Raw genomic sequence first — 12,929 nt, 5'->3', positions numbered from 1 at the left:
TTCTAGGCGGGGCTCCACCCTGACCACGCCCCCAGACCCTCACTGGGGGATTCTAGGCGGGGCTCCACCCTGACCACGCCCCCAGCCCCTCACTGGGGGATTCTAGGCGGGGCTCCACCCTGACCACGCCCCCAGACCCTCACTGGGGGATTCTAGGCGGGGCTCCACCCTGACCACGTCCCCAGCCCCTCCAAGGGGGAGTCTCAGCAGGGTATCCGTGAAATAAGCCCAGTAAGGGAGATGGCGAGTGTCCCATGAAGCCCTGCCAGTAGATCCTTCGTTGCTTACCAGGGAAATAAACACAGACTTCTACCAAGAACTTAAATATTACTGTTCTCATCAGCATTAATCACAGGAGTCAAATTTTAAACGCAACTCACACTCCGTACATGGATGGATGGATGATAAACACACAGCACAGTCCATCTGCACGCTGGAGTCTTGTTCAGTCCTGAACAGGAGAAAGGCTGACACCTGACAGCCTAGAGCCGCGGTTCTCAACCTCCCCAGTGCTAAGACCCTTTATTTTATTCTATTTTTTAAATTTTTAAATTTTATTTATCTTTTTAGGTATGAGTGCTCTGTTTGCATGTGTCCCTGCAGGCCAGCAGAGGGCACCAGATCCAGATCTCACAGATGGTCGGGAGCCACCTTGTGGTTGCCAGGAATTGAACTCAGGTCCTCTGGAAGAGCAGCCAGGGCTCTAACCACTGAGCCATCTCTCCAGGCCCCTGCCACCACCCTTTAACACAGTCCCTCATGCTGTGGCGACCCCCCAACCATGAAACTGTTTTTGTTGTTACTTCCTAACTAATTCTGTTTGCTGTCGCCGCTGCCTCCCGAATGCTGGTTTAAAGGCGTGGGCCACCACGCCTGGCTAATTTTGCTGCTGTTATGAGTCATAATGTAAATACGGTCTTAGGCGACCCTTGCGAGGGGGTCATTCGACCCCCGAGGGGGTCGCGGCCCACCTGTGGAGGGATCTGGAAAGCATGATGCTCCGTGAGAGAACCAGACACCCAGGCCGAAGTGCGGTATGGGACGCCACAGAAAAGGTCCAGAACTCGGAATGTAGATTGAAGGAGAGTATTCCTGGCGGCTGGGGAGCGGAGCAGAGGGCTTGTTATGGCATAAAACAATGTTCTTGCCGGGCGGCGGTGGCGCACGCCTTTAATCCCAGCACTCGGGAGGCAGAGGCAGGCGGATCTCTGTGAGTTCCAGGCCAGCCTGGGCTACCAAGTGAGTTCCAGGACAGGCACCAAAACTACACAGAGAAACCCTGTCTTGAAAAACCAAAAAATAAAATAAATAAAGAGGAGAGGAGTTTTGGATGGGCGTCTGTGGTGCGGTTGTTGGCGCTGAGGGCCTCATACGTGCCAAGCGCTCACCACGCAACTGCAGAGTGGTACACGGACCATGGGGTGCGCACTGTGACAGGGCTGGGGGACAGCATGGCACGGGTGGGGCGGTGCGGTTGGAGGCATCTCAAGAGCTGCAGGTGGGGGATTCAAGGAGCCACCCAAGGACAGTGGTCGGGAGTGCGCCCCGCGGAAGTATCAAGGACCTCAGAGCGGGTCAGAGAACCGTGAGGGAGGGGGGAAGCCAAGGGTTCGCGGACGCCTGTGCGCAACGGTAGGCAGTGGGGGGTGAACAGCGTGGGCGCTGTGGGCGCTGCGCTCCCCCCAAGCTCCCCAGGAGCCACGGAACGCCCCTGCAGGTGGGAAGGCCCTGCAGGTGGGAAGGCGGACCCCCACCCCGGCAGCGGTGGCCCTGAACAGACGCGGCTCCCAGTACCAGCCTTGGCCACTAGGTGGGGTGCGGCGACTCCCCTGGCACAGCCGGTGCCATGGGGCAGCTCCTCCCGGTCCCAGGCCACCCTGCCTCAGCCCCAGAGCTCTGCAGACCCCTGGGACCTGGTGTCTCTCTCAAACAGGGATTTAAACTCTCATGGTCTCCTGAAAGCTCTCAGCCTCTCGAATCCCCACTCGCACCCCTTTTCCTAATTCCAAGAGGGTTTGCGGTGGGTGTTCAACTCGTGCACAATGGGGCGGCGTGGTGGGGAGGTCCCGAGGCACGTTTGGGCTAGAGCTTGTCGAGTTCCTCCACTACGTTCAGCTCTCGGGGTCCACCCCCACCCCCACCCCCCTGCAGGCTCCGGAAGGGGGCGGGTGGCGGACGCCCCCAGGAGCCCTGTCACCGAGCTCCCGTTGCTGGGTAACGGGGTGGCGGGTGCGCAGCTGCGCCAGGCGTGGGTGACTTCGTGTTGTGCACAGGCTGCTGCAGGCAGCCCCCTCCCAGGGCCTCAGAGGGTCCTAGGCCAGACCCCTGAGTATATCGGCAGGCTCCCTCAGTTTCCCCAGGATGTAGCCAAGAACCTTGGGGGCCATACCTATGGGGGTGGGACATGGGAACCAATCAAACAGACACCAGGGCAGGTTTTTAAAAAAGGGGTTCTTTAATTAAATACAAGGGTGAGCGGCCAGGCGGAATGGAGGAGGGGTGCCCCTCCCCAGAAAGAACAAATCCCTTAGGACCCCTGTCCTGCCTGTGCTCAGACACTACCCCTCAATGGTTAGACCTAAGTTCCAGTGGCCAACCAGAACCTGAAGTTGGGGGGGGAGGGAAGGACACCAAGAAAGCTCTGCTTGCTTATGGAGTTTCTTCCCAAGGCCCTGGGACCCCAAACCTTTCCAGTTTGCAGGAATGGCAGGGGACCAGCAGGAGCTGGGATGGTGAAAGATACATCCAAAAGACACAAAAGAACGGGGCCCCAACCCCCACCCCACCGACTAAGGCATCTCATTTCTGTGGCCAAGAGAAGGGGCGGATGGCAGTACCTGTGAGGGCGGCTGGCCTAGGACCCTCCGAGCCCAGCTCCAGAAGGGAGACCTCCCTCCAGGTAGGCTCTGGTAAAGGTGGCGGTACCCAAAGCCTCCCTCATTGGATGATGGACGGTTCTGGAACAAATGGGGATGCCAGAAACCTCCTAGAGCCAATATGGGACAGCTCAACTTTCTCTGGGTCCCCAACTCCTTGGGGGGGTCCCCGAGTTGCCCTTCTAGAAAAGGAACTCCAAGCCACAACAAGAAGAGGACCCTAAGTTAGACTCTTTTGGGAGAGACCTCCCCAAACTACCCCCAGGTTCAGGTGAGACCTCCCCCCAACACTCATACCCCTGAGGATGGCGGCCACACAAGGGGACCCCCCTGAAACAAGGAACTGGAGCCTGAAAAAATAATCTATCCCATCCAAAAAAACCCGAGCCATCCCAGAAGGCCCAGGAGCTGAGCCCCCGCTTCCAGGCCTGGAGTCCAAGGCCACCTCCGCAGACACGCAGGAGTGTGGAGGACATGAAGGGCAGGGCAGCGCCCTGCACCCCTAGCCTGATGGCCACACAGGTCCTACAGAAGATTGTCTGAGACGCAATGCCACAGGGGCCAAACTCAGGACCCGAATCCAGCAGGAGGAGGGAGGCAGGGTCCCAGGCATCTCTCTCATTATACACACCCAGTCAGGGGGAGCCAGGCTCCCCCACACCAACAGTCAGAGAGGACATTAAATAATGTTTCCCACCTGCCCAGCTCCGTACCCCAAAGCCAGTGGTGATGCTCTCTGAGGGGACCTCCACACACCCTGCCTGCGCCCCCTAACCCTAAGTTCTCTGAAAACTGCAGCGTCTCCGATATTCCCAGGGCTGGGGGTGTGGGGTGGCCCTTATTGAGGGCAGAACCTGTAGACACCTGAGATTTGAGTACCCATGTTGGGGGGCCAGCCAGGCCGCACCCCCCCCATTTCCCTGAACTTCCGCCAATGGCTTTCAGTGGGGTGGGGACAGGTCGGGGCCCACGGGAAGCCCCAGTCACCTATGGCTCTGTGTACCTATGTCCCAACCTGGAGGAGTGACGAGGGGGCTGAAGGTTAAGACGTGAGACTGTGACTAGGCTCCATGCCCAATGCCACCCAGGAGGAAGGCAGAGGTGGCAGACGGGGGCATGGACGACCTGCCGACTGCCCACCGGGGGTCCCTGCAGAGGGGATGGGACAGTTGATCATGGCTATTTACAGACAGAACCCGAGGCCACCTCCCAGACCCCCTGGTGACCCAAGTCCATTCTCGGTCCCCTTGAAGCTTCCTTGACGTGGGCCGGGACTCCAGGACATGGGCTCTCCAGAGGGCAGACTTGTCCCTTGATGGAAATCCCTGCCAAGGCCTAGCAAGCAGGTCACCGTCAGGGTGGACAGAGCAGGGCTCTACAAGCCGGCAGGAGCTGGGCTAGGGACAGGGCTTGGTGCGGGGCTGCCAGCCAGGCTGCAGGGCAACGAGCCGCTGGGCGAGGTGCTGCGGGCACCGGGTCGTCGCAGCAGTTCCGGACGGAAGCCGGGGTGGCGCCGGGCGTGCTTGGTCAGGTGGTCGCTGCGGGTGAAGCGCTTGGTACACAGGGGGCAGGGAAACCGCTTCTCGCCTGTGTGCGTCCGGTGGTGGCGGGCCAGCTCATCAGAACGGGCGAATTTCTTGTCGCAGCCAGGCCAGTCACAGGCAAAGGGCCGTTCACCTGGAGGAAAGACAGAGCGGTCAGTGGGCGGGGAGGGGCTTCCTGTACATCCCGCGGTGCCACACACTTACAGAAGCGGCTCTAATTACCACGGCGTATCCGGCAACTCAGCCGAGGATGGCCTGATTATCTCTCCCTGCACCAGAATCACAGCCATGGACCAGTGAACCCGGCTTATGCGGCGCCAAGACAGAACTCGGCCTTCTGCGTGCTAGGGGAGCACTCTGCCCACTGGGCTACATGCCCAGCCAGTCCTACAGGTCTGTGGAGGCAGGGTCTTGCTATATGGCCCCAGCTGGCCTAGAACTAACTAAAGGCAACCTTGCGTCAGCCACCACATCCATGGCTAGCCTATGCCCACTTCTGCCCACCCCAATAAAAGGTCCTCAGGTGCCCCAGCCCCCAACAGCATCCTTTCTTCCGAATGACCATGGGGCACTGAAGAGAAGCACTTTCCAGGTCCTTAGACACAGGGATATGGAGCAGGCCCTCCCCCATACCTTGGGCCACCTGTAGATTTGAATAATCAGTCCTGGCTAGTTTCAGCCTGGGGTCCTAAAGCTGGAGTGTAGCACAACGCTCTTGTGCCCCGCAGAGGTAGGAAAGGTCACCCTGCGACCCCAAACTTAGCTTAAATTCAACCACTGGGGGTAGAGGGTGGAGTGCCCGGGGGCGTGGTCTCAGGGGCGGAGCCAGTCAGAGGCAGCAGCTGCCTTTGGGCTGGGGCAAGCCACCACCAGGCAACTTCCTCCACAGACCACTCCCACCACCCTGGCGGCTTTGCCAACCCAGTCCAGAATCCCCATCCAAGGTCTGGGTCCCCTGGAGACACCCACAGCACCAGGCTTCACTGGGTGATGATCAGCATGTCCCCAGGTGGGTTTCCAAGGACCAAGAACAGGCCAGGGGACTCACTCAGGACCCCAGCGCCTCGGACCTGGTCTGGCTGGCCCTAGGCTCCAGTTCTGGAGACAGGGCACCTCTGGTGCTCCGGGTACCCCAAAGCCTGGAATTCTGCTGCCCAAGGGTTGGAAGAGTGGTGTGTGTGCAGAGTGTGGACCTGAAGGACCTGTGCACTTCTGCTTGTGACAGAGTCCGGAGGAGGCGAGAGGCAGAACCACTAGTGACTGGAAGACCTAACCTCTGCGATGTCACACGGGACTAGCGAGGTCACCTGGTGTGGTCCCAGGCTGACCCACTAGGGAACAGGTACTCGGAAGGACTCATGTCCCTCAGAAAATAGCCAAGGGGCCCTCCAGACAGGATTCATGGAAGCGAGGGAATAAAGTTTACAGGCGACCAGAAAAGGGAACAGATACCAGGCTAGGCCGGGGTGACCTGGTGTCATCTTGCTATAAGCAGCTCAGGGGATCCCAGGAGAGGATTGAGAAAGGGGAGGGAAGTGGGCGGGTCCGGGACTAGGCGGGGCACAGCCAACACCGCCCAGGAAGCAGCCAGAAGAAAACTATCTCCATCCGGCCAAACCACACCCAAGTGCACCCCCAACATGGGGGCGCAGAGGCCAGGGAACTGCTTCGGGGTGCCCATGTGCCAATTTTGCATGGCATCCAGGCAACTCGAGGCCCCAGGAAGTTGCGACCCTAGGCAGTAAAGGGAGAAGGAACCAGTGTTTCCTTGACGGCTGCCAGCAGCCCTTATCATTTCCAAAGTGTCCCCTAAATGATCCAAAATACCCGGTCCCAGTAAGAATGTTTGTCAGTGGGCCCCAGCGCCCCAAAACAGCCCCAGAAAGGACTCCTCCCCCACCCCAGCTCGACCATAGCGCCCGAGGGGGGGGCTCAATCTGAAGGGGAGGGGTGCTTGGTTATAGGGCGAGGTTCCCAGCTTTGGAACAGACCCCGGGTGACAGAACCATGTCCTGCGTCCGTCCAAGGGGGACATGTAATCCTGTCGCCATTTTGCGGGCAGAGGAGAGGGGGAGGGGGTGAGAGAAAAGGGGGCACCCCCCTAGCATGCAATCAGCTTATTTCCCCTTTCGGGGCCTCCCTGTGGGGCTGGTTCCCGCCTCTCGCCCCTGAGTTCCACTTAGCCAGGAGCAGGTTGCAGGGTTGGCGGCCGCCGCCAGCCCGCCGGGAACGCAGCTGCTGCACGTAGCTCGGCGGTGGCGAGCCGGAGACGGCGGCGGCACCGACCGGCCTTGCTCACGTGGTCCCAGCTCCCGCCACGGGGGAGACAGAGGCCCGGGCCAGGGTCGCCCTGCTGAGCGGGGAGCCTGCCAGTCCCCGCCCCACGCTAGGGGGTTGGGGCGCGCACGTGTGCACACCGGTGGCGGTACTCGGGCGCACACTTGCCGAATGCCTGGCCGGGCTGTGCTACAGTGTCACGGTCAACCCGGAGGGTTGGGAGCTGGAGCTAACCTGGGGGGAGGCTGCAGGCGAGTCCCCTACAGCTCCGGGCTACCTGACTGCAGGGACGAGGACCAGGTGGGTGGGGAGCACGCAGGAAGGGCCCTGTGGGCGTGGCTGTGGACTTGACCCTCTGACTCAGGCGGGGCTGGGGTGAGCTGGGGACAACCCGGGAGCCTTAGTGCTTTGCAGCCTCTAAAACATGGAGGCTGGGACATCCTGTAAACTTGCTGCGGGAGCGAGGGGAATGGCCAGCAGAGGGGGGCCCGAAGGTGCAGTTTCCAGCGGGCCAGGCCTCACCCTGCCTGTATAGGGCTGGGAGTCGATGATGAAGGGCACCACCCCTGGGGTGGGTGGGCTCCCCGACTCTGATGGTGGTCCGTCCCTTCCCGGCGCTCAGCTGTGAGCCCACTTCCCAGCGAGGGTCCTAAAATTCCAGAGCTTGAGTCTGGCAGTGGGTACTTAATGCTCGCCCGTGGGAAAGTCTACAGACCCGGATGAAGGAGCGTGATCCAGGACCGGGCAGGCTGGGCGATCCAGGACGGGGGAGGCTGGGCTCATGAATCTGCCACCTCCCAAAAGAGAGCTGTCCTTTGCTCATCCACAGAAAAGGGGGCACTGTGCTAGTCAGATACCTCTTGACACCAGGCGGACCTTAACCCTAACCTGATTTGGATCCCCGGGAGAACCAACTCTCCAAGCTGTCCTCCGACCTTCACATACATATGTACCGTGGCACACACATGCCCATACACACAAGCACACAGTAAATAAAAAAATCATTAAACCAGGCGGTGGCAGGGCAAGCCTTTAATCCCAGCACTCAGGAGACAGAGGCGGATCTCTGAGTTCAAGACCAGCCTGGTCTACAGAGTTCCCGGCTAGTCAGGGATACTGGGATGAAACTGTCTCAAAAGCTCTCCAATTAAAGAGGGGCAGCATGGCCTTGTACCCCCTCCTCCTCCCTCCCAGAGGGCCAGGCTGTGAGACTACTCCCCACCTCTCGGGAGACTGGGGAACAGGGACAGCACCCTATGGAACTAATCAGGACAGACACCAACCCACCCCTCCAAAGGGCAGCCAGGCCTCCGGCTGGTATCATTTGCCAACTCCCACCCCATCTGGGTCTCTTTTATCAGACGCCTGGGTGGGGTGTGGTTATCACCCCCAGCAATGCAGCCGGCCCAGCTGCTGTGCCCCGCAAGGGCTGAGGGGAGTAGGTGGCAGTCCCCAAAGGCCACCTGAACCCCACAGGGCCTGATCTACCCCTTTTCTACAGGGCTTCAACCACACCAAGGAATCTTGCCCCTCTGCCTGCAGGTGGTTAGGCTCCTTCCCTCCCAGGCCTCAGTTTCCCCATCTGTCTCTCCTGGAAAAAGCTTCAGGAAAATTAGAGCCACTTCTTGGACTGATTAGAAAGCTAGGGGTGGCCCTGGCCTTCCCTGCACCCCATACCCTCAGACACTGCCCTACCCTCAACTCCCCTCCCACCCTAATCTCCTCGGTAAAGAGATTTCCCGATGCGGCCGGGCCAGCCTCTGCGACACCCCCACCCTTTACTAGCCCTCAAAATCCCAGCCCCGGGGCCAGCCGGCTGGTCCCCTCCAGCCACACTGCTCCTGGCCCCGCCCAGCCTCACAGGCCTAAGCAAATCTGTCCTTCCCCACCCACCTTCAGACCTCCTGTTTAGTGGGGACAGGGATGGAGGCCACCCACAGCTACCCCGCACAACCCAGGTAACCGCAAATACTAGTATTTCTTCCAACGTACGTACATCATTTTCTGCATTACTGTGTGCTCCTCAGTGCGTGTGGAGGTCACAGACAAGAGGCCCTCTCCTTCCGTGAGGCAGGCCTCGCTTGGCACGGTCACCAACCCTTACCCTGGTGTAGACCCTAACGTTTCTCACACCTAAGTAAAAACGATTTCCAGATAATATAACTAGAGGTGACCCTGAGGCCCTCCAGGAGGTACTGGGCAATGTCTGGGGACATGTGTGGCTGTCCCAATTAGGGGGCGGCGCACATGGCACAGGAGTGGGTGGAGGCTACCCTGCAGCACCCAGGATACCTTACTGAGACCCCAGGTGAAGTCAGGCCTCTCCCAGGTCTGGGTTCCATCTCCGGAGACCAAATCAAGGACCCCCCCCTCTACCCCCAGCCCAGGGAGAGAGGATGCCAGAGATGGAGGGGGCCTGGCGGGCAGAACTGGCAGCCAGCCTCTCCTCCCGCCCCCGCCCCAAGGCTAGCTCTCTTGCAGTATCCATGGCAACCTCGTCAACATCTCCCACAGTCTCTAAAGTCCTTCCCCACCCCAATCAGGGGCTAGGGCAACTGTGGCTTTCAGGGCTGCCAAGCTCTGCCTACTGCCTGGAGGCCCTTGGATAGGGGGTGTCTCTACACCCCCAAGTTCAATGGGATGCACACAATGGGGCCCGCAAGGTGGCCTTTTACCTCGCCCTATCTATGCTCCAGTCCCTAGGCAGGAATGAGGGATGGAGACAGGACTCACTCCGAGTCCACAGCCTTAGGCATGGCTCTGCAGGGGACCAGCTCTATCCCTGGCCTACACTAGAGGTGAGTCCCACTGACCCCGGGGTGGAAGTGTACCACCTTCCCCTGAAGTATACAATAGCCAAATCCTCTTCCACGGAAAAGAGGCTGGTTAAGTCAGAGGTGGCTCTTGCTTGTGATCCTAGCCCTCAGGAGAAAGCTGAAACAGGAGGATTACCTCGAGTTTCAAAGCCAGTCTGGGCTACAGAGTGAGAACTTGTCTCAAAAAAATCAGGCCTTTAAATTAACTACATGGTTCCAGGTGTGGTGGCTCACGCCTTTAATCCCAGCCTTCAGGAGGCAGGGACAGGTGGATCTGTGAATTTGAGGCCAGCCTGGTCTACAAACTGAGTTCTAGGACAGCCAGGGCTATATAGAGACAGACAGGAGTCTATCCAAAAAATCATTTAGCCGGGGGGTGGTAGCACACGCCTTTAGTCCCAGCACTCGGGAGGCAGAGGCAGGCGGATCTCTGTGAGTTCGAGGCCAGCCTGGGCTACAGAGCGAGATCCAGGTCAGCCAGAGCTACACAGAAAAACCCTGTCTTGAAAAACCAAAAAATAAAAAATAAATCATTTAAATTAACTATATAGCAGTACTCAAGTCTGTGGACCCCAGACACCCCAAAAATGACATTAAGGTGCCTGGATTCAATGTGGCTCTCCTGGTCCCACAAATGGTTATTATAAGGGGAATTTGGGGACATGGTACCCAGTCTCTCATGGTGGTAGTAGTGGCGTGTGATACGGGATTTAGTAAAGAAGGGCATCACACCCTCCCCCACCACATAGGGCTATCTGTAGTCATCCCTAGACCCTGGATTTCACCGCTTGGGCCTCAGTTCCTCTGGCACACCAAGTCACCCCTCCCTCCCAGCATTGACCGTCTGTTGATGTCCCAGGAGGTAGGGAAATGCGCTGGATTCTTCTTTCATACACCCCAAAAAGTCAAGTCCCGGGAGCTAGTAAGAATGGAGAGCTGGGCCGGGCGGTGGTGGTGCACGCCTTTAATCCCAGCACTCGGGAGGCAGAGGCAGGCGGATCTCTGTGAGTTCGAGGCCAGCCTGGGCTACAAAGTGAGTTCCAGGAAAAGCGCAAAGCTACACAGAGAAACCCCCGTCTCGAAAAACCTAAAAAGAATGGAGGGTTGGAAGGTGTGGACCGCTCCCATTACTGTATGGCAAACTCACTCGGTGTGAGCCAGGACACCCGGGACTCTAGTTTGTGGCAAAGAGATCTTTCTCAAGTGTCACAAAAAACAACAACAAAACTACCTTGCTATCTCCGTGCCCCCTCAAATGTTCTCTAGAGATAAATGTGTGGCGACAGGGAATGCAGAGCTGCCCGCCCCAAGCTCAGTCCATCTGGGCACCAACACGGGGCAGCCCCTAGACCACAGGGGCGAAGGACAGCAGCGGCTGAGGGACAAAGTGGGAGGAGGCAGCATCCATGCCCACCCTCTGGCTTAGCAGACTCCAAAGATGGCGCCTCCACCCCCCTACCTGCCCTGAATATGCCTGGGGCCACCCACACAGCTATGGAGGCTGTCCTAAACTCTCTCCCTGTGTGACCACGGTACGGTAGGAGCCCCTGGACCAAGCCAGGGCGACAGGAGATGGCAGACCCAAAGCAGTAGGCTAAGGGCTCCCAGAGGCAGGTCGCCCGACCGCGGGGAAGCTGCAAAGCCGTTGATCACACCACCGCTAAAGGGGTGGGTTTTTAAACCCCAGTGCACATTCCCGGCTAAAACGGACAAACCCTTGGGGCGACCAGGGCAGGAAGCAGTCGGTACCTGGCAAAAGGTGTCCGCTAGCCTAAATCACGAGGGACTGGACTTCCCAGAAACCCTGGTGTGGCTAAGTCCCGCTGCCCACCTTGGACTTTGCGCAGATCCATCTCAGGTGTGTGGAGTGCGCAAACACGGAGTGGGGTGGGGGTTGTGGGGGGGGGGGTTTCAATCCCACTGGAGTGAAGACTCAAGCTCCTAACTCCAGGTCCAGGTCGCGGCCTCCCTCCGCCCCGTTCAAGTCCACAGAATGGAAAGAAAAATCTGCGGGACTGCCACCCACCACCACCACCACCACCACCCCCGGGCCCCGCGCCAGAGACGTCGCCGCCCTCCGGAGGGAATCCGCAAGGCTACCCAGGAGGCGGTGACCCGGATCCTCCCACCCTCTTCACAGATAAGGAAACTGAGGCTGGGGGGAGGGCCGAGGAAGAACTACGGAACCGGATGTTCTGACCACCGAGCGCAAGAGACCATGAGCGCAGAGAAACAGGCCGAGAACACGGAGCGGGACTGAAGGGGTGGGAAGCTGGGGGACAGGACCGCGCGCGGTGGGCCCGCCGCGCCGGAGTGGGTCCCCAACAGCCTGCCGTCTCCGGAGCCTTGGCCACCAGGGCCGCCCTCCGCGCGCCGCCCGACCGCGTGGCCGCCACGCCCCCCCCGCGCGCCCCACCCACCATGTCCCCGCCTTCCCGGCCGGCGGGGCGGCCGAGGCCCGGGCGCGCCCCCCTCCCCGCCCCCCACGCGCCACGCACTTTCGGGGTTCCCAGTGAGGTGGGGGGAGGGGGGGCTCCCGAGACCTCTCCAACGCGCCCCCTGGACCCCACGGGGGCTTAAAACGAGGGGCTCACCTGTGTGCGTCCGCAGGTGAGACTTGAGGTGCGAAGACTTGTAATAGGCTTTGGCGCAGCCTGGGAAGGGGCAGCGGTGGCTCTTGGCGGCGCCGGGGGCGCGGCCCGAAGACGGCGACGAAGCGGCCGAGGAGGAGGAGACCGGAGAGGTGCCCCCCGCCGTGCTGGCTGCGGTGGCGACTCCGGGCCCGCCTCGCAGATCGGCCAAGATGCTGGCGGCCAGCAGGTGGGGCGCAGCGCTGGCGCCTCCCGGCCCCGGAGCGGCGGCTGGCGGTGGCGGTGCCCCAGGGGTCCCCGGCGGCGTGGCCTCGCGGCGCGTGGCGCGCACATCCAGGCCGGCCGTGGGGCCCGCGCCCTCGGGGCCGGGTCGCCCGCGATGCACCACGGCTCCGGAGGAGATGGCCATGAGGACGTCGGCGGCGAAGTAATCCACGCACGCCACGGCCGCCGACATGCCGGGCAAGGACGCGCGGGCGCGGGATCGGCGGCGGGAGAGAAGCGGAGGCGGCGGGAGCTGCGCCCGTCCGGCCGGCGGCGGCTGCTGGAGTGCGGGAGGCGGAGGAGGAGAGGGAGGAGGGGAGGGAGGAGGAGGAGGCCCCGGCGCGCCGCCGCCGCCCGCGCTCAGCCCCGCCCCGCCCCGCCTGACGCGCCCTGACGCACCGGAGTCCGCGGGGGCGGCCGCGGCCCGCCCCTCCCGGAGGACGCCCCCTCGGGGCTCAGTGGCCACGCCCTCCCTCCCACCGCGGTCACGCCCCCTCCTGCCGGGCCCTGGGCTGTCCCGAGAGTCGCGCGCCACCGCGGGTGGGCGGAGCTCACTCGGCC

The 12,929-nt window shown here is 60.8% G+C and overlaps 1 protein-coding gene across 1 annotated transcript; it reads right to left on the bottom strand.

The window, feature by feature from the left end:
- Positions 1-2,432: 2,432 nt before the first annotated feature.
- Klf16 (KLF transcription factor 16) lies at positions 2,433-12,680 on the bottom strand. Its single transcript, XM_052747155.1, has 2 exons — positions 12,108-12,680; positions 2,433-4,553 (listed from the first exon to the last, which is right to left on the bottom strand). Exons 1-2 carry the CDS (start codon positions 12,559-12,561, stop codon positions 4,252-4,254), a joined length of 756 nt encoding a protein of 251 aa, XP_052603115.1. The 5' UTR covers positions 12,562-12,680; the 3' UTR covers positions 2,433-4,251.
- Positions 12,681-12,929: the final 249 nt, after the last annotated feature.

The sequence above is a fragment of the Peromyscus californicus genome, unplaced genomic scaffold, assembly GCF_007827085.1.
Source record: "Peromyscus californicus insignis strain IS unplaced genomic scaffold, ASM782708v3 Scaffold_1__1_contigs__length_55948999, whole genome shotgun sequence".
In the NCBI taxonomy this organism is placed as follows: domain Eukaryota; kingdom Metazoa; phylum Chordata; class Mammalia; order Rodentia; family Cricetidae; genus Peromyscus; species Peromyscus californicus.
This window is presented reverse-complemented; position numbering and strand designations above follow the sequence as displayed.

What these genes read in the sequence shown, in the direction of transcription:
- Klf16 (XM_052747155.1), bottom strand. Translation starts at nt 12,561, where the DNA reads ATGTCGGCGGCCGTGGCGTGCGTGGATTACTTCGCCGCCGACGTCCTC. An exon ending in TCACCTGCGGACGCACACAG is followed by an intron (nt 4,554 to 12,107) that starts GTGAGCCCCTCG and finishes TCTTTCCTCCAG; the next exon opens with GTGAACGGCCCTTTGCCTGT.